The following is a 13,737-nucleotide window of genomic DNA, read 5'->3' as shown; positions in this document are numbered from 1 at the left end:
TATTACAACGTTTGGGTCTAAACAACCTTCATCAGGTGGACTACTCCTGTGAGTGAAGAGTCAAGACAGTGTGTGGGACTACTTGTATGAGTATAGCGGCAAATAAACCGTCATGATTCTTGGGCTATCTTTATTTTTGAGGAACATGATATATGGTAAACATTATTGTGATTGTTGTAATACAAAGTTGTACTGATACATGAGTCGTAGGAATTGAGCATTTGCAGTTCACATGCACCTAAATGCTCGCAATGCTGGTTTCATAACCACAGCACTGATCAAACCATTAAGATAAGTTTGCTAACTAAATTAAAGATTTACAGAGGTCAAGATTGTCTTAGATCATTCTGAGGCAATAAATGCCTCTACATTCTGTTGGCTAGTTAAAGTATTTCCCACGATTACTCTCCTCTCACTGCCGCATGTGGTTTTACTTATCCATCCATCCCTCTCCTCCCCATCCCTTTAGATCAGGGTCAGGACATGGCCGGGAAGCCATTCCGGGCCACCTTTATCTGGGGGAGCATCATCTCCAACCTCCAGTCCTGTGTGGAGGTCAAGCGGCGACGTCACAACCTCAAGGTTTACCATGACTGCTTCCTGGGTTCAGAGGCCGTGGACGTGGTGCTGGCACATGTCATCCAGAGCCGCTTCTGCGGCGACGAGGAGGTGCCCCGCTTCAAGGCCGTCCGCCTCTGTCAGGCCCTCATGGACTCGCGGGTGATTGAGGCGGTGGGCACCAAGTTTGTGTTTGGCAAAGAGAAGAGGCGCGTCGCATTTGAGGACAGCAGTTTCAGTCTGTACAGGTTCCTGACCCCCGTGGCCAACCCCTGCTTACTGACAAACGTCAACTCCACGGCCATCGAGAGTGGCTATGACTCAAGCATACAGAGGAACGACAATGACCATAGTCCACCATGTAAACGGTACAGACATACGCCATAACAGTTTCGGATTCAAGTTGTATTTGTTTAGTTTTGGTCTCCTTCCTCCTAGCAGATTAAAGAGTTGATCCCAAATCCCACTGGGCTTTAGATTAGACTTGAATGTCTAATTTAATGGCTCTCTGAGGTGTAGTGAACCCTGACTTGAAACACTCCTATGCTCATTATTCAGTTATAGCTCTGATTCAGTTCTCATAATTACAAATAACCATTTGATCATCCCAGATATAAATCCCCACTCTTCATTAAGTATAACACATCCGTCTCATAAATTGTGTTTCTTGTTGAAAGGTCGGGTGTGAAGAAGAGAAATAAAGAAAGGGCGGAGGCAGATAGAAAGACAAAGAAAAGGTCTCCAGTTCATTCTAATAGATCAAAACTTTTAATATAATGAACCATCATTCCACATAATTCCTGATATTGAGAAGAGCAACATTTTTTGAATTCATAGAGCAAGCAATAAACTTAAGACAGTCTGGAGGACTGGTCCAGGCAGTGCTATCACGTCCCCTGTTCCCACCCTTGTGATGTGAAGTGCTGAGAACGACAGCTCATGAGTGTAACTGGCCTGCTGCCTACAATTTGTGTCTGTTAAAATGAGACTCATGTGCTGTAACATGGAAATTATAGAACTTGAACAGAACTCCATTCATCGTATATAACTGAATTTGTCTGGTCAAAAATGGAAATTGGCGAGTTGTTGTAAGCTGTAAACCTTAATGACTTTAGATTTGTTGATTTGAATTGAATGTAGTCAAAAAGGCAAAGAGAAAGGGTCTAGTTGATGTTTCTATTCAATTCTATCAATGAATTACGGGCAATTAGTTGTGCCAAGAAACATTAGCAGCACAATATTATATGTGTTCCAATAATACGTCTGATTATCATTCTGACTGATTGCTGTCATTTGGGACCCTCCAGACAAGAGGACCTGGGCTACTCCACCCACTCACCCGTGAAATCAGACAAATCACTCGAGGATGTACTTGGAAACCTCAACTTGAACTCAACCATCACCCCTCAGATGATCAACCTTGGCCTTTCTCAAGAGTGTAAGTGTCGGAATAAGCTGTGTTGCCATGTGACTGCAGTCACTGCGGTAAAGATCATTCTGGATTTAGCCTTTATCATATCACGTAGCTTATAATGACAGTGGTTTTGATAGTGTGTGTGTGTGTGTGTGTGTGTGTGTGTGTGTGCGCGCGCGCGCGTGTGCATGCGTGCGCGCGTGCATGCGTGCGTGCGTGCATGCGTGCGCGCATGCGGGACTCCTAACAACGCAACGGCACAGCAGTAGGAGAGCAGCCTGAGGGGCTACTCGACTGTAACTGTACTTTGAGTTCAACATTCAAACGCTTCACACAAGGGTGTAGAGAAGATGATTGGTCTGCTCTTAAATGTGTGCTATTGAGTGGTCCAATCAGCTTAAGCCAGGTGCATTCTCCTGACTGAACTCGCGACGCTCATTTCAGGTCAGGACAACTCAAATAGAGGTTAGATGGATATTGTATGTTCTTTGATGGTAGATTGCGTGTGTGTGTGTGTGTGTGTGTGTGTGCATGGGTGTCGCACCAAATTCTGGGCCCTGGGTACAAGGATTCACTGCGGTCCCCCATGAATGTTCTTCATAGGGGGAGGGTGTTTAACCCATTTAGACTGAGAACGCATTATTTTGTGCTTTAACTATTGAAAAATAGCAGATATACAAGCTCACAGTATATCTGCTATTTTGGAAAAATCGTGAAAAAAAATCGTCTCTGAATATTTCAAATCCTTCTAAGGTTTTTTGAAAAACCTATGTTTCCCATCTCAACATATTTAGTTCCAGGGACTCCCCCAGAAGCAAGTTACAAATGTTCGTTTAAAAATACACATATTCAAAGATTTGCACACATTTCATGACTTTTCAAAAATAGCAGATCTACAAGCTCGCAACGCAGCACTCAGTGCCGCGCTTTGAGCTTGTAGATCTGCTATTTTTCAATCGCTAAATAATTAAGGCCCCTCCACCTTGGGCCCTTGTAAAGTAGTCCCACTTTTCCCTCCCTTGTGATGCCCCTCTGCACATGTCCATGCTTGTTCATTCATTCTCTATGTGTTCCTCAGTGGTAGATGAGGTGTGGAGACAGCAGGCGGTGTTCAGGCTGCTGCAGCTCATAGAGCTGCCCCTGTTGGAGAGCCTCTTGGAGGGCAAGGAGAAGTGCAGGCCTCCTCAGAGGGACATGGACAGCGACCCAAACCTGCTCTACACATCAAGCTACCTGGACAGAGAGGTCCTCAAGGCCTTCAGCGAAGCACAGTATGTATAAAAGCATTTATCCAATGCTTCTTCCCAGCAAGCACGGTCGGGACCTGGAACAAACAGTGACGTCTCGATTGGGGCCAGATCAGGGGTCGGCAACCCAAAATGTTGAAAGAGCCATATTGGACCAAAAAAAAAACAAAACAAATCTGTCTGGAGCCGCAAAAAATGAACTAAACTAGTGAAAACAGCCGATCTACAAGCACACAACGCCTCGCACCGCGAGGCGTTGTGTGCTTGTAGATCTGCTGTTTTCACTAGTTTTGTGCGTCAGTCTTTGAAACTTGGAGATACAAGGTTTCTGTCCGACAGTGACGATAAAGAAAATCGCTAAAACAAAAAATACATTTTTTCCCCTCCATTTTCATACATTTTTTAAAAAGCTCCAGGGAGCCACAAGGGCGGCGCTAAAGAGCCACATGCGGCTCTAGAGCCACGGGTTGCTGACCCCCGGGCCAGATCAAGTCAAACCATGACTAGTCAGATCTGGCCTAGAATATCACCTGATTTCAACCACAGGATTGAAATCGGAGAGTGTCCGATCGAGGTCAGATAAATATCATAACTAGTCAGCTATGTCCCAGAATATAACCTTACATGCTCATATTTCAACTAACAATACAAACAATAACAATAATCCTATAGTCCATATGACATCCTGTTAATGACGTCAAGATCATCCCCATATGGGCTGTTATCTGGCCTAGTTCTGAACGTCACCGGAGTCACCGGAGGACATTATCATAACATCATCATGACGTCATTTGGCTTGCAGGGTTATGAAACGAGCAGCTCAAATATCACAATATTGGTTGATATCTGTGGCATAATAACCACATAACCTGGCTAGGAAGTAGGAAGTCTAATTCCTTGACCTTTATACACGATCTGTCTCGAGAGATTTATGACATACCGGTATCTACAGTATGATGACCAAATTTGGTCATTTGCACAAGAAATTTGGCATTGATTGATCTAGCGCAGTGATTCTCAAACTAGGGGTCGGGACCCCAAGTGGGGTCCCCAAATGATTTTGTGGGGTCCCCAGATGATTAGCTTAATATCATTTTCTTTTCTCACCCAACAGTAATCAAACCAACACGACTTATATTTTACAAAAGCACTCACTCCAGGCTGTGATATATTGTGATTATATCACAGTAAGTGGGTTGCACAACGCCAGAATGGAACGATTCATCGTTCGTGTTCCGTATCTCCTTTAAGGAATCTCCTCCCATCATTCATCTGTCCAGTCTGTTCACTCGCACCCACATGTCCATCAGTGTCCTCAGTGTTACATAACAGAGCTGACTGTTCACTGTTGTTGTTTGGCCTTGCGGTGTGTGTGTGTGTGTGTGTGTGTGTGTGTGTGTGTGTGTGTGTGTGTGTGTGTGTGTGTGTGTGTGTGTGTGTGTGTGTGTGTGTGTGTGTGTGTGGGCTGCATGCAAGAGTCTTTCTTATTTGCTATGGTGGTATGGTCTCTGTCTTTTTACCCTTTGGCGTCTCTGTGTTTATTAGATAAGTATGGCCAGTTTAAGTGTCTCTCTCTGAACTACTGCTTATCTGAAGATCAAGGACAAAATTAACCAATTTTCTACCTCTATCAATGTTTCTATCTGTCTCACGGCGGCCTGTTTGACATAGTTTTAAGCAATAGTTTAGGATAAAGAAAATGAGCTTAAAAGGGCATCTGTAAACAATGTATAGCCTATACAGATGCCTTGTATTACACAATAGCAGCAATAGAAATCAACAGAATAACTGCGAAACATATTCATTTTTATTTCGTTTTTGTTAGTTTGTTTTTGTTTCTTGCTTTGATGTCAGCATAGCAATGTCAACAATAGCCTATACCAGGGGTCTTCAACAGGGGGTCCGGGACCCCTAGGGGGTCCTCAGAGTTACTACAGGGGGTCCTCCAAATCTTTGTGTGATAGAAACCTTTTTTTTATATTAACCACTTGAACCCCTATAGCGTCCATATTCTGGGAACTTTAGCCAAAAATAGCAGATCTACAAGCTCACAACGCCTCGTGCTGCGAGGCGTTGTGAGCTTGTAGATCGTCTATTTTCAGCAAAGAGCTTTGGTGTGGAGGGGAACAAGAGCAGACTAAGTACAGAGTGAAAGGTCAAGTTTATTACGTATTGACGGTTCAAGTGGTTAAATATCTGAAAACACAAATTGACATGATTCCAAAATACGCTCATGATTGATGAAAGATGAAACCATATGGAATCTATTAACAGGTTTTGGGGGTTCCTGCTTCGTCTCTCTCTCAACTAAGGGGTCCTTGGGTCGTTGAAGAGCCCTGGCCTATACCACTGAAAGTAAATGAAATATATTCCAAAACAATGTAAAGAAGAAAGAAGAAAACAAATTTATTCAGCTCATGGCAGCATTAAAAAATCAGGTGATTTATTTTAATGCTGCCATGAGATGAATACATTTATTTTCTACTTTGAACTGAACGGAGCTGCCTTGGAATTTTTCTTAGTTCCCCACTTTATCAGTGCACTGTTTTCTGTTACAATGGAATGGACCTAGAATCTTTTTGCTTCAATATCTATATACCCTCTCCAAAGAGCACCTGTTTTCAGCCTATTGTACTACTCACGGACCCACGCAACGCTTCTTCTACTTTTATTCTAATGACCCCTTTTTGCTTTGACAGCTACAAGGCTGATGAGTGGATGTCGGCGGGCGTGGACTGCCTGGAGTTCCTGCCTGATGAGCTGGTGGTGGAGGTGAGCAGAGGCTTGGCCCGCTGCGGCGAGGACCCGGCCGAGTGCAAGAGGATGCTCTACGGGATCCTCTCTCGCCACTACGGACACACACACTATTACCCTCCACTGCTGAGCAACCACATCTTTGACATCCACTCTGGCATCTCGGAACTCCTGGGTAAGAGTCAAAGAAAGCTGTCAAAGCTCTCGGGTACACATTATAGTGTATCATTATTTTATGCTTTAACTATTGAAAAACAGCAGATAAACAAGCTCACAGCTTGTAGATCTGCTATTTTTGGAAAAAAGTGAACATTTTAATTTTGACCCCGATTCTATAAGTGTCTTTTGAATCCTTCTAAGGTTTTTTGAAAAACCCTGTGTTTCTATGTCAGCAATCTGGTTATAGCCATCGTCAAAGAAAAGGTCCTTTTCACTTAACTGGAGCTCAGTTAGTCTGTTCTTGAGAGACTACTATGTCAGTGGTTCTCAAACCTTTTCATGTGAAGGACCCCCAATTTGTCCCCATCTCAAAATATCTAGTTCCAGGGACCACCCAGAAGCAAAATTTGAGTCACAAACGTTCGCTTTAAAAATACATATATTCAAAGATTTGCACACATTTTCACAACTTTTTCCAAAAATAGCAGATCTACAAGTTCGCAGCGCGGCACTCGGTGCCGCGCTGTGAGCTTGTAGATCTGCTATTTTTCAACAGTTAAAGCATTCAATAATTCTAGGCCTAAATGGGTTTAATCACCTTGGAGGCAAATCAACGAGTTGTCATGCCAATCTATAGCATCTTCATTTTCGTCTCGCTATGATGCTTTATAGTAGGAAAGCACTTTTGATGTTGATGATCTCCATATTGGGAGGGTTTAACTTCGATCCGACCGTCATTGACTTCCATTATAAGATTTAAGTTGTAAAAAGTTAAATGTTGCACATAATTTAAAACACATGTAAACACAATGTGTGGAGTTACTTCCTTGGCCTACTGGCAGCGTTCACTACACGTTTGAAACAGATTGGTCCAGCGGTTCATGCGAGATTAATGCGGGAATCGCACACACGCACGCACGCCCGCACGCCCGCACGCACGCACGCACGCACGCACGCACGCACGCACGCACGCACGCACGCACACACACACACACACACACACACACACACACACACACACTCAGAGCCACCTACAGTGTACAAATAGACTCAAAGCTAGAGAGCATGTGTTTAATAAAGGATAGATGCCATGGATAGATGCCATGCATGTCATTTCACCCAGTAAGTAAGCTGAGTACCCCAAATCATCGTGGTGCTTTGTGTGTTTGTTGTACAGTGAACGGGAAGCAAGATCAGGCTCTGGAGGCCTTGCAGCTGAGCCTGAAGCTGCAGAGCTCCCGCAGCAGGGAGGAGCTACGCCGGCTCCTGAGGTTCATGGCGGTTGCTGCCAAACCACTAGAGGTCAAACTGCACAAAGAGGTGAGCCGTGTGTGTGTGACGCACGTTTTGAAAAATCTTGAAAATGTGTGCAAGTGTTTGAATATTTCAAATCCTTCTAAGGTTTTTTGAAGAAAAGAAAACTATGTTTCTATGTCAGTGGTGCACAAACCTTTTCATGTGAAGGACCCCCAAAATCATATGTATATGGCCACAGACCCCCGTCTCAAAATATTTTGTTCAAGGAACCCCACAGAAGCAAAATTTGAGTTACAAATGTTCGCTTAAAAATACATATATTCATAGATTTGCGCACATTTTCACAAATTTTCAAAAATAGCAGATCTACAAGCTTGCAGCGCGGCACAGAGTGCACAGAGTGCCGCGCTGTGAGATTGTATATCTGCTATTTTTCAATAGCTAAAGTATAAAATAATGAAGGCCCCTCCACCTTGGGCCCTAGTAACTCATTCCCACTTTTACCCCCCTTGTGACACCCCTGTGCGTGTGTGTTTGTGTATGCATACGTGTTTGATATTTGCTAATCCCAGATGTATCTCTCCAGGTTGAAAACAGGATGGCAGTAAAAAGGGCATTCTCCAGTGCCATCGTATACAGCCGGAGGCTGGCCAAAGGGAAAGTGGACTTGATGGTTCTCTTCATGTTGGATAATCACTGTGATGCGTTCAAGGTGAGGGCCCCTTAGTCTGCCCCCGTGCCAGTGTTTATGCCCATTACAAGCTAACTACGTGAGCGATGACTCCTGTGGGGGAGGACCCGAGGCCACCGTGTTGATAAAACACTGTTTACCCTGGCTGTTTATAAGCACGCTTGCGTGCTTCTCAGACATTGGAAATGACTTGGAATGGGAGTTCATAAAGGCAATACGTGTGTGTCTGCTGCCACAGTAAAATGAAGGTTGAGAGAATATGGCATCCCTGTACGCCAGCCAGGCAACCCTATCTCTGATAGATACACTATCTGATTCTAACTCCAGCAATGATTGCAGTTAGTAAACAGACGGCTCCATTTGCGATTTGTGATGAAAATGGATGCGTGGTTTAGTAGTGTCACCGTGGGTTTGGGGGGCACACTTGTGATGTTGGTGAAATCAAGATAGATGCAAACTACATCTTTACATTTTGCCTTTCTTTTGCCAGATTCCTGCGTCATTGCACAAGTTAGTCAGCAACAAACTACGGAATATTGTAAAGGGGAAAGATCCTCATGTGGCAGCAGGTTTGTAGATTTCCTTCTTTATTAGAGTAAAATTACACTTTGGTGGAAGTTCTTTGGTTGTTTGGTTACCTTGCCATGATGTAACACCAAATATAAGATATCTTCAAATAGTTGCTCTGTTGTTTCGAAATTGATAATTCAAAATATTGACTTACATTGCATGGTAAAACAGGCCTCAACGTCACTCTTGTAGCATCCAAACGTATGTAAACTAGAAAGATGTACTCCGGCCTCGGCCGTGTAGCCTGACAGCATGTCGTTGGTTCCAGTCCCAATCCCCACGGCCTTTGCTGCATGTCACACCCCATCTCTCTCCCCCATTTCCTGTCAGCCTATTGTCTATCCCTATCAATAAAACCAGGCCTGGTACCTAGGGCCTGCAAACTTGGGAAGGCAGTCATAGCCATGCAATGGGATCTGAATGATAATGTTTACCAATTTGTGAGTTTGGGACCCAAAATCTGTAGGAGTAGTAGCAAAAACTGTGTTTTACAGCAATCAGGCGCTGTGTTCATGATTTGTGCAAAACAGGCCACCCCTGCAAACTTTGGAAGCCAATCGTAATAGAATATGAAAAGATAATGTATACGGATTTGCATGAGGTTTGGACAAAATTGGTAGGAGTAATATCACAAAATGTATTCTGCCTCCTGGTGGCACTATAACAGGCTGATGTGAAACATGGCCTCATGGCCTGTGAAACATGGCCTCCAAGGAATGTGCATGCAAAGTTTCATGCCGATCAGTGCAGCAGTGCCTGAGATTTGCTGTTCTCAGACGGACGGACAGGCGAGAACATAGTCTCTGGCCTGGTGGAGACAACAAAGCAGATTCTGAGAGTGTATAACATTCCGTATTCTAATCTTTAAATAGTAAAATCAACAGGATTATTTTAAATAATAATTAAATACATCAATAAAAAAATGCAGGTTTTGGAATGTTACACATTGGCAGATATGCTTTGTTTGCAATAGTTTGTGTGCTAAAGGTGTGACTTTAAGATGTGTGACTGTGCGATGTAAGTTAGTCAGGAGGCTATTTTTAATCAATAGAACTTATATCTGAAGTAACATCATGGCAAGGTAACTATACAACTCAAACTGCTACCAAAGTGTAATTTTGCTTTAACTTACATGTATGTTCAGTTGACTCAGTGAACATTTGTTTTTAATTTATTTTTGTAACATGTAAAGACATTACCCTCACTTTTTTTCTTCCTCCCTCTCACTCAGGCACGACATACTGCAAAAGAATAAATTATCAAACCTATGTGGAAAATGCACAGAAAACTACTAAAGAAGAACTTTGGACTTTACTCCGGACAATTCATGAGAACCCCAAACTCTCCTCAAAGGAGAAAAGCCGACTGCTTGGACAGTTCTATAGAGGCCACCCAGAGATTTATGTACAATATTTTGGGAGTAAATTTCCTTCTGTTGACATTTAACTAAAAGGATATTTATTATGTTGAATAATGTGTTAAATATAAGATGTATTATATTGTAAAGAAAAGATGATCAAAGATATGTAAATGGTGTAAATATTTATAAATGTTAAAAGGTTTAAAGATGAATGAATACGAAGATTTGAATGTGAAAGTCTGCATAAATGTGAATTTGTTTAGGTGTAGAGAAATGTGTCTCGATCTCGAATATTTAAGGACATACCGGTACTTGTCCCATGACCAATATGTGGACTATCATTGACGTAATGACACTGGAGACTTCGATCAGTTCCTAAGAAAAATAAAATGAACAGAAAGTGTTCATGAGAGCTCTGGTGGTGTCACAGAGCAATGCTTCTTGACAATAGCCTGTGTCCACAGCCAGTATGCAGAAGGTCAGAAGTTCTGCATATCCTGTTTCAATGAATGTATTCTTTGTGGTTGTGTAACAGGGTTTGTGGTTTGTTTTGGGAATATAAAATATCAGGATTGTCTGCCCCTTGCTGTATCCACGTGGTTTCTTATTTATACATAATATGCATAGGACAACAACAACGCCTGGAGAAAGGAACAACAGAAAGTTTAGTCTGAACATTTTTAAAGTCAAACCTTTATGTCACAAAGGGCACAAATAGTCTTACAAACAATATTTGTACCTACTATCCAACAGCTGTAGATAGACAGACAGACCTTTATTGATCCCACGGGGAATTCAATTGCCAAAGAGGCAGCACAAGCAGTTAGTTTGTTACAAAGAGAAGAACTATAAACAACAATACAAAAGCACCATCAGTAAAACAGTATACAATAGTATACACCTATGCAAATAGCCTGCACTATGCAGAATAAAAGAAATAAAACCACACGGTCACATTGTCATCACAGTATCCCAACCAAAGCAAAAGCAGGCACAAAATATTCCCCAATACTTTAGCATGCACTGCAGAACAAAACAACCCAAAGTCACAGTTGTCCATACCATACAGTGCAATCGGTACAATATCCTCACCCAGTGTTAAAGAAGGAAAATCAGTGACTGAACTGCGAGTTGTTTTGACAGTTGACCTGGCAGAGCGACCATTGTGTATCTCGTAAATACTCAAATAGCTACTGGCATGCCAAGTCTCATACTATTCCACCCAGAGTATAGGCCATCGTTTCCCCTCCTGCTGAGCAGGCCCACTCTCTCCATGTAGAGGAGTGGGAAGGATTTGCCAATAATGACATCTAGCTTTCTCAGCTCTGTATGCACCTTCGCCACATCCTCCACCCCCTCTCTAGTGAGGTCCCAGGTTAACGACCAGCCTATTTAGACTGATTGTCCCTGGACCCCTGTGCTGTTGTGACCCTCCACCAGCACACAATCCCAAAGAAGAGAGCACTGGCCATGCATAATACAGACTGGTTGTAAAAACGGCAGAGACATTTTTGTTACATCCTTATAGTTGTATGTATGGGATGGGTTTACATTTATAAGGTCATCACTGTGAATTAGTATTGCTTCCTAATTCATTTCTAAGTGGCATTAAAACAGTTGTAGCCCCATACAAATGTCTTTGAACAATTGAATTCAACATAGGGGTGGGCGATATGATGATAATTATCGTTGGGACGATACAATGTCTCCACGATATGCCTTTTTAGACGTATCGTATATATCGTGATACAATTCAGGGAGCCTTGTCAAAATCCTGTTAATACAGAGGTTCATTGCAAAATTCAATTTAAATATGCATTTTGGTCTAAATCAGAAGTTCTCAAACTTAAAAATGTCAAGGTCTCCACTTAACTGACAGTATTACATACAGAGTTACATATTTGTAAAGTTCAATTTAGACCTCCCAAAAGGAACCCAGAGAGTCTAGTTTTTGTCAAGTAACTTGAAAAATAACCATGAAAACCAACGTGAAAAATAATCGTTGATAAAATCGTGTATCGTGATACAGCTTCGGAAAATATTGTGATATTGTATTTTTCCATATCGCACACCCCTAATTCAACAGCAATTGTCTATGAACACATTATGGATATATTGCACATTTTGTAAGAAGGACACAGTGTTTAATGGGAAAATCACATCGACATGGGCATTTATCCCTAGGGCACAGACAGTATTCAGAGGCCCACAGTGTAAGAATTCCCCTGTTCGGGGGCACGGTAACGCAGTGGTTAGTGCTTCGCCTCACAGCTAGAAGGTCCTGGGTTCGATTCCCGCCGGGGGATGCTGTGGGCACTGGGGGCGTGTTCCTCCCTCCGCGTCATCAGTGCCCACACTCAAGGTGGGGTTGGCGATAGGGCCTTTCTGTGTGGAGTTTGCATGTTCTCCCCATGTCTCCTAAGGTAGATACCCTCACAAAAACATACAGTAATCCTGGTCTCTATAATGCCTCCCCCTGGCCAGCCGGGGCGCTTGATGGAGGGGAAAGGAACTGGTTGGAATAACGTGTTTCTTCCACGCGCTACATCCAAACCGGGGAAATCCCCACTGTCATGTTAAAAGAAGCAACTTGGACTCCTCATGCATTGAAGGAAGCATGAGGTCAGTCTGTTGTCTCCCCAGGCGCAGCAGAGGGAGAGCAGAGCCCAGGATTACATAGGCAATTGGCACTGGGTGAAAATGTGTTACAAAATCGTGGGATAAAAATTATATATATATACTAGCCTACAGCCCCCTGCGGGGGCCTGGCCCCTTTGTGTGTGTGCCTGTTAGTCCCCCTTGGTGTGAAGCAGACAGACTGTGATGTTGCTCTCTCTGGAATTGCCCCCGGACTGCAAGTAGTAACTGCTGCAACCTGCGGGAAGGCGTCTGCGAGACCTGGGTCTGCAAACAGGTCTGCAGTGCAGACCTGTTTGCAGACCCAGCACTGCAGACCCAGGTCAACCTCTCTACTGCTCCCAGTGGCAGCCTTAGCTCCAGGCGGAGCCGCTCGATTGTCCACGACATTGCAAGCGGCGCGAAGGCCAGCGGACCTTGGTCCTGCTCTTCGCCCCCGAGCGCCGCAGGCGCGAGTGGCCGCGAAGAGCGGGCCAGGGCCGCGCGGCCGGCGGAGCGCCGCGCGAGTTACGAAGCCGTGGTGAATGCAATCGTTCTATTTATGCCCAGGCCGTAAGGCCTGGGCAAGCCCACGATAAACGCCCTGTCCAAGTGACTACAATGTCTGCACAGTCACCGAAGCACTAGGGGGCAGTCAAGTAGTATGGGGTCTGCAAACCCGTGTCTTCAGACCCACGTCTGCAGACATGCTGCATGCAGACTTCCCGCAGGCTGCAGCGGTTAGCTTCTCCCGGACTGGGAGTGCGCTGCTTGGTGACGCCCATTTGTGATGTAAATCGCATCACAGGACAAAGCCGCCTACAGGCCAAAATTTGGGAAAATATTTTAAACATTTGGGGATTATGAGAAGTAGAGACACATTTGAAGGTGATAAAGTTGATGTTGGGCAAGGTACATGCGTTATTGATTTTTGTATTATGTTTTTTAGACAATTGAACAACTGCTGAACGTGGAGTTACAAACGGACAAACATACACACTATTTTTGGGGGCGATTCTAATTAAGGTTGTGGGATATATATAGGCTATATATATATATATATATATATATATATATATATATATATATATATATATATATATATATAAAA

At 43.5% G+C, this 13,737-nt stretch overlaps 1 protein-coding gene across 1 annotated transcript; it reads left to right on the top strand.

The window, feature by feature from the left end:
• Positions 1 to 480: 480 nt before the first annotated feature.
• On the top strand, positions 481 to 10,096 carry depdc7a (DEP domain containing 7, paralog a; the record flags this gene model as incomplete). The annotated part of the gene is made up of 8 exons (XM_080730073.1): positions 481 to 926; positions 1,866 to 1,996; positions 3,051 to 3,243; positions 5,919 to 6,148; positions 7,310 to 7,452; positions 7,976 to 8,101; positions 8,571 to 8,649; positions 9,882 to 10,096. The coding sequence occupies exons 1-8, from the start codon at positions 484 to 486 to the stop codon at positions 10,094 to 10,096; spliced, it is 1,560 nt and encodes a 519-aa protein (XP_080586199.1). The 5' UTR covers positions 481 to 483.
• Positions 10,097 to 13,737: the final 3,641 nt, after the last annotated feature.

Source organism: Nannobrachium achirus (genome assembly GCF_963921795.1).
Source record: "Nannobrachium achirus genome assembly, chromosome: 7".
NCBI lineage: Eukaryota > Metazoa > Chordata > Actinopteri > Myctophiformes > Myctophidae > Nannobrachium > Nannobrachium achirus.
Note: the sequence above shows the minus strand (reverse complement) of the source record. Positions and strands in the feature narration are given on the sequence as shown.